At 41.0% G+C, this 13147-nt stretch overlaps 1 protein-coding gene across 1 annotated transcript in view; it reads right to left on the reverse strand.

The window, feature by feature from the left end:
- The window catches only part of slc18a2 (solute carrier family 18 member 2), a 24557-nt gene extending 17827 nt beyond the window's left edge, over positions 1-6730 (reverse strand). Inside the window, exons 1-3 of the mRNA XM_035532883.2 lie at positions 6472-6730; positions 6079-6244; positions 4005-4338 (exon numbers count right to left, since the gene is read on the reverse strand). Coding sequence (XP_035388776.1) covers positions 4005-4338; positions 6079-6211 — 467 coding nt within the window. The 5' untranslated portion in view covers positions 6212-6244; positions 6472-6730. The remainder of the gene's footprint in view (positions 1-4004; positions 4339-6078; positions 6245-6471) is intronic.
- Positions 6731-13147: the final 6417 nt, after the last annotated feature.

Raw genomic sequence — 13147 nt, forward strand, 5'->3', positions numbered from 1 at the left:
AAACAGACTCCATGCTAACTGCAACTAATAAGCGTTACTACACTTCTATCTCTATTGCTGCTTTTGGAATATGACCCTACCCAGTGCTATTAGATGTGTTTATAACCCCTAACTGATGGCTGTTATTAGACATGCTTGTTCTTGGACGTGCTGCCGGGACCTGGGACAATTGTGTGAATGCGTGTGAGGTGGAGATACTTTGAAGTGGAGCTCCATCGAGGAAGTGAAAAGTAAAACAATGCTCATCTTTTCTGATATCATCAGACAGTTTAACCAAAACATTAGTCGCTCTGCCAGTTTGTTTGTTTGTTGAATCTTTAAAAAGGTGTCCTTTCGTATCCCGCCTGACAAGTTTGTAGATGTTTCCATCACACTCGGTTGCCTGGGTGTCCATCCTGTTTTAAAGGGGTTTTAAATATCGGACTGGCGTTTATGCTGAATCGGATGGGTTTGATAGGACCCCTGTGGTAATGTGGTCACCTGGTTTTCAAGATGGTGCCGATTGTGGCCACAATGTGATGCCCTTTTGTTTGTTGGTGTCTTTGGATGTTTCTAGTTTTAATAATTTTATGTCGACTGCGTGCACACATAAATGCTACGCAAATTGTTACTTATTTGGGACAGTACGCCTCCATTCAAGCCTACCATGGCTTTCTTGTCGGATGACTTAGTTTTGAGAAAAAAAACAAAACAAAAACAAGTCCAAGAAATTGCGACGAGAGAACCAAGCAAAGGAAAGTACATGAAAAGGCAAAAGGTTTCGGTTTGGCTGAGGCAACGTGGACGTCGTCCAGCACTAGCAAGCCTCGTATTTCCCAACGTACAGTCTCTGGTGGCAAACACAGAAAGATGACTTGGCCATTCTCGTCAAGTCAAAGTGCCGCACAGCTGACTCTTCCGTTTTGTGTTTTATAGAAACTTGGTTGAATTTGAATAGTCTCAATTCTGCGCTCCACCAGAACAATTGTACACTGCATCAAGCCGACCACATTAAAGAACGAGGGGGCTGACTATGTTTCATTGTTAACCAGAAGTAGTTTTCCAACACAAAAGACCTTTCACATGCATGCTCACATGAGTTGGATACTTTTACCATAAGGTGTAGACCTTTTTATTTGCCAAGAGATTTTTCCTCTGTTATTTCAGTTGCCATTTACATTTCTCCACAGGCTGGTCCCCTTCTGGTGACTCAATGTCTAATTACATATTAATGGGAACTGAAAAGTCTCACCCAAGCTCTGCTGTTTTAGACTCAGCAAGTCTTTGCCAAGATACAAGAAGCAGATTTATATTGCTACTAGAGGAGAAAAAACTTTGGATCTGTCTACAGTACCTTCGGAGGAACATTTCATGCAGTATCTTGTGCTCCCTTGGGGCAGTTGGATCATAATATCTTTCTTATCCCACACTACCATCTAGAACCAAATACCATCCAGAAAACCACTAGGCAAGTGAACAGTGGTCACCACAAGCTGTCAAAATGTGTAAGGACTGTTTTTAGATTCAACCATCTGGATTGTCTTTACAGATGCATGCAAAGATGATTGAGATGAACTTGCAGACACAGTTAAATTATCTATACCTTTTCACAGACTGTTTGCATCCAAATGAAAACAATAATGGTTTTTAGCAATAAGGCTTGGTTTACTATGTAGGTTCAAATTTTATATAGGAAAAAAAGTGGCGCTTTTAAAAGTGGTGATGAGCCATGAAGCAGGCAAAGATAAAATACAGGGATAAATTGGAAAACAAACTGCAAATAAAAGATAGAAGAGGTGTATGGAAATGTCTAAACTAAATAACTGATGACAGGATTAAGAATGATGACCTGGCTCCATCACTGAATGGCTTTATGATTTTTTACTGTAGACACGACACAATAACATCCAGACTAACTACTGCACAAGCAGGGGTCAGTAATGTAGCTCATTTTTATCATTAAGGAGCATTAAGTCAAATCTCTGCTCCTGAAACAGAACTGTAGGTAGGCTGCTGGATCGGACCAAGATGTTTTGTGCAGTCTCACTGTCTTATATTTTAACTTTGTTTTCAATCTGCTACCAGTATCCCTGTTCCTAAGAAATCCAATGTCACTTGTTTAAATGATTACAGTCCCATATCTCTTACTTCTGTTATTATGAAGGTTTTTAAGAGTTTGGTCTGTCGCCATCTTTCCAATATCAGGACAGACACATTTCAATTTGCATATTGGGTCAGTAGGTCTGTTGATGCTGTGTCAGTCTGTCTACACTGTTTTTCAACACTTGCACATATGGTACATATGCATGCATTTGTCGTTAGATTTGTCATTCAGTATTTAATAGAATACTACCTTCAAGGCTTTTTGACTAGCTTCAAAGACTTGGTGTCCAACAGTCTTTGTGCTGCTGGATTTTTTTGTCAAATAGGATTAGGCTTGCTCACTGGGGGCTTGGACTTGGGCATTTAAAGCTGCTTTCTTACAACATCTGTTGTAAAAAAGCACTATATAAATAAATTTGATTTTATTTGATTTAAAATTAATTGTGTGGTTTCCACACCTCAAGCTGTTAATACTGGCTATGTTTTTCACTCTTTTGCTATACTCTATACACCAGCGACTGCATATCAAACTTAATTCAGATTCAGTCAAGTTGTTTAACTTTGCAAATTATACAATATTAGTAGGACCGATATCTGACCCTGACGAAACAGCATACAGGGACATGGTTGAATATTTAGTGGAGTGGAGTTAGTTGAATAACTTAAACCTAAACATTGCTAAAACAAAGGAACTGGTTGTTGACTTTAGGAACAAGGACGTATACCCACCACCTTTGGTCATTAATGGTCAGGGGGTGGAGAGGGTTGGTTCCTTTATAAGCTCCTTGGGCCAACCATCAGCAAGACACTCAAGTGGAAAAATAACACTGCTGTCTTGCTGAGTAAAGGTCATCAAAGGCTATTCTTTCTAAGACAGCTCAGGAAATTTGATGTGTCCAGAGATTGCATGTTACATTTTTACAAAGCTGTTATAGAAAGTGTGTTTGGTATGGCAATACGAAGGCGTATGAGAGAGAGAACGTCCAGAGAAGAAGGTGCAGACTTGCTTCTAAGATCATTGCCCGTGAACTTCCATCTGTTGTCTCTATATAAATCAGTAATCTGAAATCTGAAATCTGATAAACACCTACCCCGACGCACCGTGCTCCAACACACACATGCCCCAAACACATTCCTGCCCCAATATACACCTGCTACCAATATAAACCTGTCTCCAACACACACCTGCCCCCAGTTTACACCTGACCAAACATACCCAACACAGACCTGCATCCAATATATATCTGGCCCAAATACAATGTATTTTTAGCTGATGAATTAGCCTTTCTGTTAAAAAGAACATTACCCAATTTTAGTTATGAAAGTTGGAAAGAAGAATGGAATGAAAGAATGAGAGAGAGAGAATGGGAGAGAAAGAGAAAGGGGGATAGAGCGGGTGTGTGAGAGAGAGAGAGAGTGAGAGCCTTTACCTCAGCCATTAGTTATGATGCTTTTTTGTCTTCGATTGTCACACTGCAATGATCGATGAACTAGAAAGCTTAATCTTATCAATGTTCTTAATAATGTTCTGTTTCTTGTTTATTAGTCTTTAAAACTCAAACTTTGTAACACAAGCTTTGGCAAGACAAATGCACCATTATTGACACTTGAACTGACCTGACAGAGAGAAAGAGGGTGGTAAGGATGAAAGAAGCCAGAACAAGAAATACTGGTGCTGTGTGTGTGTGTGTGTGTGTGTGTGTGTGTGTGTGTGTGTGTGTGTGTGTGTGAGTGTGTGTGTGTGTGTGTAAGTGTGTGTGTGTGTGTGTGTGTGTGTGTGTGTGTGTGTGTGTGTGTGTGTGTGTGAGTGTGTGTGTGAGTGTGTGTGTGTGTGTGAGTGTGTGTGAGTGTGTGTGAGTGTGTGTGTGTGTGTGTGTGTGTGTGTGTGTGCGTGTGTGTGTGGGATTTCTAGGCTTAGTTACCTGTTTGTGAGTGGTCCTATGAATGGGTTTGTGATGAGTTGTACGGTGGCCTTTGAGGCAAAGAGAAGTCCCACTTTCACATTCTCATTCAAGAGCTGCTGATCTGCTTTTGGACAGTCGGAGGCGTTTGAAGTCACAGCCGGGGTCAGGGTTGGGATTGGGGTCACACCCCGGGCACTGTCCCGTGGGCTGAGGTTGGTCAGACGTGTAGAGTTATCGTACAGAGACACTATTGCCCGGAATGTTCCAGAGGGGGATGCCGATGAAGTAGGCGGGGTTACGACCTCTGGAACAGAGTCATCAACTGAGTACAGGTAGCTTGGGATGATAGGTACTGGAGAGAGAGAGAGAGAGAGAGAGAGAGAGAGAGAGAGAGAGAGAGAGAGATGGAAAGAGGCTTTAGATTTATGTACGTACAACAAAATCTCCAGTGTCAAATGAACACAGATGCTCCAATTTTCCGAGTAATTACACAATCTGTTCTTGTTTTATCTTTTAGTTTGTTGACCCATTTGCGCATTACATGTGTATGCAGTGCCTTCGTTTCCGACTCCTCAGAAAAGAGACACATGTACAGAGCCTGACGTACACTGGTAAATTGAAGCTTCAACTTGAAGCTGAGAGATGCAAATAATTAAAATGTCTGTTTTAACCATGATAAATTCAATTCAGGTTGCTCTTACACCTCATTGCCCTGAACTGTAAAACATGGACAAATTTCATCTGAAACTTCAGGATTTTGCGGATGGCAACTTGAGAATGTGAAATGTAAGGATTACTAATTAATTACTCTTTAATTTATTCGGCTGTAAATATTTTGATGAGTAGTACATTCAAAACCAAATCTGGCAAAATTAGGAACGTCGGTAACTTTGAAATCATTTGCAGGTCAGAGAACAATTTTTAGAAGAATATTTACATATTACATGTGAGAGGTTTGACACAATCTTGGATTTAATGGGCATAAATTCTTAATGAGCTTTAAATGTCTTTATAGTTCCAAAACGCTGGGTTCATACTGTATGTGTAATCCGTGTGGCTGTCTCATCGCCTCTTAGACACCCGCTGTCTCCATTGGACAGTAGCAATGTTCCCGAGGACATTACGCCCTGGTTCAACTAGACTAAAAGCTTTACAACGCAAAGGCACATACGAAAGGTGAAATTGGTTTGAAAGATCATCTACAATCAAACTCATTATGCTTGAAGGTTTTCCCGAGACGCAGATAAAACACTTCGGCAACACCCGCAGTCCTATTTATTAAAAAAAGAAGCAAATACACGTTTTAAATTGAGTGAAGGAAGTAAAGCGCTATCGTTTTTCTTTTCACTAATACCATATTCGCTCTTTGCAACAGTTTTAACTGAGTATTTACGGGTTTTAAATATAGTGGATGTAAAGGATACCAAGAGCCTTGGGCGCAAAGCCTATAAAAGAGCGATGATTGAAAAACTGGTTTTAAATGCCATTGTTAAACCTTTGTATATTCAGTCACACACGTTTCTGACAATATTTTAATATGCAGTTTCAGATAAGGCGCCAATAACTAAATAAACCGGAAAGATTAGTCATGATTATGACTCTTATTATTACATTTCAGTCCATAGAAGTACCGTAGTATTTGAAGGACTGCATTTATAAATCAGGAATTAATTTCGGTTTGGCAATTAGCTCTGCCTTTTTAATACTTACACTTCCAGATAAAGTGCTTAGGTATCTACTGCAGAGTCATATCCCGTGTGCTGACTAAAAACACAACCTACGGCATTCATTAAACCCGGCTGAACACTGTAAGGTTTTACTCAACACCGGGAATTTTGCTGCGTGCAGAGAAAATCAAAAACGAGATCGGAAAATACAAGAAGTTGATCAATTGTGGCAGCTATCAGGATAGACACGTTTCTGGAGGCAGAGATGTCTACTTCATCGTCTCGCCAACTGAACAAGACATTTAATGAGATCAGCATCTGCCTAAATAGTTTATCATAGATCACCTGACGGATCCACAGGTTACACACGACATTAAAGGAGGCTGCCGTGTAACAGGTGTGTGCAGACGTTTATACTAACTTACCCACTACCGTCAACAGCATGTTATCCAACAGCAAGGCGATAAAAACGATGATCAGGATGAGCCTCCGGGATTGTCTTTCTTCCCTTAACCATGTCAGTAAACTGAAATCTCTAAGAGCCTCAAAGAATCCCATCTTAATAACACCCACAAGAGAGAGAAGAGCGTCCTGTAGTGGAAAAAGACAGACCTTGTCATAAACTACATGCCAGCAAGACTTGTCTCCTATCAGATAGATAAAACGACCAGGACAGTCAATATTAATTCATAAAAAAACAACACCCTAAGCTATCCTAAACAACAACACACACAAAAAAAGAGTTACCAGGACTGCCTTTAGACGTCTGCTTAGGCAATTGCTCAGATTTGCGATTTTATGCACGTTTGTAACCTTACCTTAAACGGACATTTGCAACGAGGCCGTCCCAGCCGGGCAGACGCACGTTGGATGCGGGCGTTTTACTTACTTCGCCGCTGCTTGACGTCACATCGGTTATCGCCAAAGGACGCCCGAAGCTGCGCGGCACCAAGTGCGCGCCAAGGTTGAACCTGAGGAATCTGGACACCTCATATGCAAGTCAAAAGAGCAAAGCTCATGTTACCTTGCCCGCTGCGTCTCATTTGACGACTCGTTAAAATGGCAATCGTGGTTTTTGACCTGTTTCTGTTCGCAGGTCTAATACTGTTATGTGGTGGTCTTTGGATTTCTGCCGCCCAAACCCGTTATAATCGGATAAATGTTCCAAGAATTTGTTGGGGGAAAAGTCGCAATAACGTTTGATGTGATGTAGCAGGACATCATGGAAAAGAATAAGTGAAAGTATTCAAACAGCAAAAGTAATATCAAAGAATGTTTCAGAATAAAATCTTTAGACTCAAACCAGCAGTAGTGCAAGGAAACAGCGCTTGCAGTGTAGCGCAGTCTTTCTTCTTTCATAATGGCGCCACCTGGTGGCCTACGCCTATTATTTTTGTCATTTTTCTCCTGTTGGCTAACGCTATATTTGCATTGAAACGCTTGTTTCACCTTCTTTTGGCCGCTTTGGGGGCGTCTGATTAAAACGCAAACAAGTTTATTTGTCTAATGCAAGTGTGTGCAGAGTTGTAGGCAAATCCTGTATCCCAGTGAAACGCTGACCCAGAAAACCCTTATGTTCCGATAGGGTGATCATACGTACTCTTTCTCGGACATGTCCTCTTTTTAGGACCTAAAATATGACCGGCCAGGATTTTTAAAAGCCTGAAATGACCGAGATTTGGCTTTTCTTTCATGTTGACATTTGCTTTCTAGAGTTACGACCTAAATGCACTCACATGATCTACATCAGGTCTGTCAAACTCAATACACAGTGAGCCAAAATTAAAAACTTGGACCAAGTCTCGGGCCAACCTTGATATTTATTGAAGAAATTGTTTACACGCAAAGCTTAATACTATAAACCCATGTGAAATCAAATGTCAAACAAAAGACACATCTGTGGCATTAATTTCTGTGTGATGTTTTGTTCATCTTCATCAAGGAGAATGGTTGCTCACACAGATGTGTGCTGCCTAACAATCCAGCTTAAACCTACATTTCTGGGCATCAAAGTCGGCAAATCGCCGGGTAAACTGAAATTGTCAGCAAACTGTGCACATGGGAACACGGCGGTAAAGATCTGCGTTTTTATGGTTTGGCAGCAGGGAAAATGGCCCAGGTTTCCTCGCAGCATCCGAGTCTCCCACAGGCACAATTTCGTTACGCCTTCACTGCAGCGTACATGTCTCTGATGACATGAAGTTGCAGGCTATGCAGCTGATAGCATGAGGTCGCTAATGAACGTCAACACAGGAGGGGCCGCTTGTGGGTCCTGATTGATACGCCAACGCACCAGCAAAGCATTCTGGGATTTGTAGTATTAGCGGTGCATGCGCTGTCTACCGGCGGGCCAGCTCTAGTAGACATTCGGTATTTTCTCGAGTTTGACATCTATGGTCTACACGGTCAGACTGCTTTTCACCATGTGGGTGTAGCTGCTTCACAGATGCGTGTGGCGAGAGAGGATAGAAGTTTCTCTTCTGTATTGATCTTAAGCATGGCTTCGTAAACAAGGCCTAAAAATGCCCACATTGACGTTTTGTGATGTCACAGAGATGCTGGAGATGTTGTGAGAGTTGGCCCCTTTTCTGCAACGTCAGTTTTGTCCCGTGTACAGTGGGACAAAAGAATTTGACAAAAAGTCTACAATCACAATCACACACCACAACATTTCATGCAGATTAAGACTTTGTCTAAATATAGAGATTAAAAACAAATCTGACAGAATTAAGTGAAGTGGCCAGAGTTTATGTGGAAATCTGTAGTAAACTAGATTCCCACATGTGGACTGCACATCTGCTTTGTTAAAACCGATTTGATCTTCAGGAAAGTGGCAACATCAGAACTACTGAAAAGTGTCTAGTAAAGTAGTGTATTTTTTTGGCAACAGATTTTCATTTATTCTATGACCATGAAAATATATATATATAGATGTGATGAGGTCAGATGAGGTCTTCCATTAAAGAGCCAGGCCCTGGACCCCTATAACACAGACACGTTTACATCACACAAAACATGAAGTAAATTTACCTGGGATCCCGAAAGAGAAAACTGCTCCCGAGAGAACTGAACTACTCACCGATAAACAAAGAGGCACCGGCAGTGAGGTGAGCATCTGACTCATGAGCTCAAGGGTTTTCCTCGTGATGTCAACCTTGATACTCAGATTTGAAGTGGAATCAGTTCATCTGAAGCACAGTGTTTCAAGACATTGCTTCGAAGTCCATATCACAATGAAAAAAGTCATGTGACTGTCCCAGAAAAGCTTTCATTATGACATGCTGTTTTGAAGTGTTTCAGATGTTTTCTTGGGTTTCAGAATGCACCAAAGGAAGTGCAAACTGCTGATCTGAATTCATAATCTTTTGACCTACAATTCTTCTGAGTGAGATTTGGAAAATCCCAGAACTGTGATTGTCATCAGCAACATTGCCACACCCTCACAAAGTGTAAAAAAAAAAAGAATTTAAATATTAACACACTGACTAATGCATGAATTACACAAGATGTAATATAGGAAATACAATATGATGGCACAAAAATAATTAATAAAAAATGTATTCGATTAAATATATATAAAATACTCATTTATTTATTTTTAAATAACTTTATTTTTATTTAACTTAATTTGTCAAGCAAATGATCTGTCAAGGATGCCTAGTGTCTAAAGGGGTGGGGAGATGTTTCAGTTTAGTATTACGAAAACGCAGTTCTTTCAGTGGCTTATAAGATAGAAGTTGCTGAACTGACTGCTAATTGCCCTCCAGATGTCACTGTGGCCCGATCATTTGAACGTTTCACAAGATTGAATCTTTTTCCGAACCATTTGTTTCCATCTGTCAAAGGCCCACACTTATACCATCCCTAGGTTGTCCCCTTACGTCACACAAAACATGACATCGATTTGCCTGGAATCCTGCCATCTCTTGTACTGTTCAGAAGGGCCCATGGCCAGACAAAACCTGGGGAAACTGCAGCAGGGAACACCAGCCGAAAGACTGTGTTAATACGTGCAAATGACACAGGTAAATGCATTGCAGTAATGGCCATTGAAGCTGTAATATATGTGATATCGAATCGACGTGAGAATGTTGATATTGAGGTTATGATGTCGCTGTAATATTGGTTTAGCCTGGGACGGGGCATGTAGTATTTAAGGGAGAATAACGTGGCGGAAGAGGGAGCATCGCTTTCCTTTGTCACGCAGTGCTGGCAGGTTGACTTTTGATTTAGTCCCAGAACAGTATTGAAGTGTACTTCAGTTCTGTTTGCTAGGATTGCATGTTAATCCATAGAAGCATTAGAATCCTTTTGACTTTTCTCATACTTTTAAAATTACTTATTTTCCTTTTCTTAATTTTCTTCTTTGTAACTGCAATTATGCAGATTATAAGTTATACAATTTATTTACTTTTCTAAGACTGATTTATAATTAATGACTGTATGTAAGTTGCAATATTATAAATATTTTATGTTACGCAAGTAAAATGACTGTTATTTTGAAGGTATGTTCAAGCTTCTTTGCGCTGTTCTAGCGTGTTTTCTCGTTAGCGCCCACCTGCCAGCTAGCGGCGAGCATCGGCTCCTAATACGCTTTAATAAAAGACTTCATCATTTTATTTGGTCACTGTTGAAGATTTCCCTCATCATAGCACGCAGCTAATGAGTTTCCACATTGTATTTGGAGGGGAAAAGCTTCTAATGCTTGGCCACCTGTCTAGGTTAACCTGCTACAATAGTTTTTACTTTATGCATTTATTTTTTTATTAAAATTATTTTAAAAAAATGTTTAATTTTCTTTTATTTTTAATAAGAAACCACTGAATGGACTGGAAATAAAACTGACCATATAGGCTCTAAAGGAATTTGTTATTGGTCCCGTAAGTAAATAAATGGGTTAAAAAGTGGTTGTATATACATGCTCACCTCCCACACCGTCCTCTATAAAAAACAAAATATGCTCACCCAGTTGGGCCAATGTGATTATCTCCCTGTGAATGTGCGTGTGACATCTGACATTTTATTTTTATTAGATATGCAATCAATATGAGTATTTCCCACTTATTCTGAGTTTTTTGGGCACAGTGCCAATAAAAAAAAAAAATTAAAAAAAAAAGATTGAAAGATTTCCAGTCCTCATCAAATGGCTTTAGAAGAACTGATTGATGTGCTGATTACTTATTCATTAATTCATTCTTTAATAATTCTGTTAGCATAATTCTGTTAGCATGATATTTGCCAAGAAGAAAATGTGATAAAATATTGATTTTAGTTATCTGATCAGCATTAGCATATTAATTAATGGTAATGCTAACAGATTTTCTATTTCTTTTTCTAGCATGTTAATGCTGCAGTTAGCTGAGGGACACTGTACTGTGGCTGCAGTTAGTTGAGGGACACTGCACTGTGGCTGCAGTTAGTTGAGGGACACTGCACTGTGGTTGCAGTTAGCTGAGGGACACTGCACTGTGGTTGCAGTTAGTTGAGGGACACTGCACTGTGGCTGAAGTTAGCTGAGGGACACTGTACTGTGGCTGCAGTTAGCTGAGGGACACTGCACTGTGGCTGCAGTTAGTTGAGGGACACTGCACTGTGGTTGCAGTTAGCTGAGGGACACTGCACTGTGGTTGCAGTTAGTTGAGGGACACTGCACTGTGGCTGAAGTTAGCTGAGGGACACTGTACTGTGGCTGCAGTTAGCTGAGGGACACTGCACTGTGGCTGCAGTTAGTTGAGGGACACTGCACTGTGGTTGCAGTTAGCTGAGGGACACTGCACTGTGGCTGAAGTTAGCTGAGGGACACCGTACTGTGGCTGCAGTTAGCTGAGGGACACTGTACTGTGGCTCCAGTTAGCTGAGGGACACTGCACTGTGGCTGCAGTTAGTTGTGTGAAACTGCACTGTGACTGCAGATGATTGTGGCATACTGCACTGTGGCAGCAGTTAGCTGTGTGAAGCTGTACTGTGGCTGCCATCGTTAGAAATGCCTGGATGACTACATGCCTGTGCCAACAAAGCAGGACTGGAAAGACACTGCTTCATGCTTCCAGCAGTGATGGAACGTCCCAAACTGTCTGGGTTACACCGATTCCAAGAATGTTGTTATCCAGGCCTGCTCCAATTCTGGGTCACTGTTCCACCAGGGCACATTCTGTGTTGCGCTCCTTGCTATTGTGGACACAGACTGCTTGTTCCAGGAAGGAGTTGCAGTCGTAACACTGATGGTGGGATATTGGCCAACACTGCATTTGGTGAAGTGCTGAGAGATGGTACTCCTGCACTCCCAGCGGACACTGTTTCAGGAACATAGCACTGTGGACAACTGCATATGCCTTTGTGGCGACTGAGGCCTTTACCCTGCAGAAGAATCTCATGTGTATTTTTTCCCAGGACAGGCATCTCCAGGGAGAAATGCAACATTAATTATTGTGTAAGCCATGCCAAGTTTAAATAGTGCCTCAGCTATGCCATGGCATAGAAAGCAGCGTGGCTATGGAAAGCCAAAAGGGTCAGAAGTAGTGAGTGACTATATTAATGTACCAGTGTATGAATGAAAAATTGTGTTGTGTGCACAATTAAGTCAACTGTAATGTAAATAAATCAGCAGAGTTAACGCTGTTATACTGCAGAAAGGTTCACCAATTTTGCAATGCTTTCTCCCAATGCTCCTTTAGTGGAAAAAAAGGAGTTAAGTTAAGCGTGTTCTGGAGACAAGCTGAGAGTAGCCTGAGATCTTCAACTACACTCAAATACTGCTGAAAGTACTTTGAGACAATAAATACTGAGATCTTTTCATTTTCAAATCTCCAGGCACAAAATAAGAATTATAATTGAGAAAATAAGATATCTTGAAATACTCTACAGATATTCAAATCAGACATGTAGATATTAATGAGATAACATTTCTGCTACTCCAGGATAAGCACACTAGCCAATCAGCACTTAGTAGCAGAAATGCTAGCATCCTACTGCCCCAAACCTGTTTGCAGTAGAAAAAGTAAATATACAGGTAAGCTTTCTATTTTTCCTGTAATACATATTCCTACTTTCCAAAATTAAAGATGCTGCCCAAGTGGTGAGGAACTCTTTGAATTTTTCGCTATTAGCTGTTTAGCTCAGTTCATTTTAGACTCTCTCATGGGCGAAACCCATGTCTGACAAACCCAGAAGAGGGGCATTACTCCTCTCCAGAAATTCTCTGTCTGAACTTCTTGGGGAAGGAGAGAATATGGAAATTTGTGAAATTCTGCCTGTGAGTTGTGGTGTTCCCGTTAGAACTGTTTTTTTCACTGTGTTGCCTACAGTTTAGCATTGAACACTATCATCCCCTCCCTACTCACTACTAAGTTGGAGGATCTAGGACTGCATACATCCCTGTGCGACTGGATCTCCAACTTTCTAACCAACAGACCACAATCAGTACGGGTGGGAACTGTGTCTCATCCACCCTCACCCTCAGCACTGGAGCTCCTCAGGGTTGTGTCCTAAGCCCCC

Source organism: Electrophorus electricus, chromosome 10 (assembly GCF_041902795.1).
Source record: "Electrophorus electricus isolate QZ-2024a chromosome 10, ASM4190279v1, whole genome shotgun sequence".
In the NCBI taxonomy this organism is placed as follows: Eukaryota; Metazoa; Chordata; class Actinopteri; order Gymnotiformes; family Gymnotidae; genus Electrophorus; species Electrophorus electricus.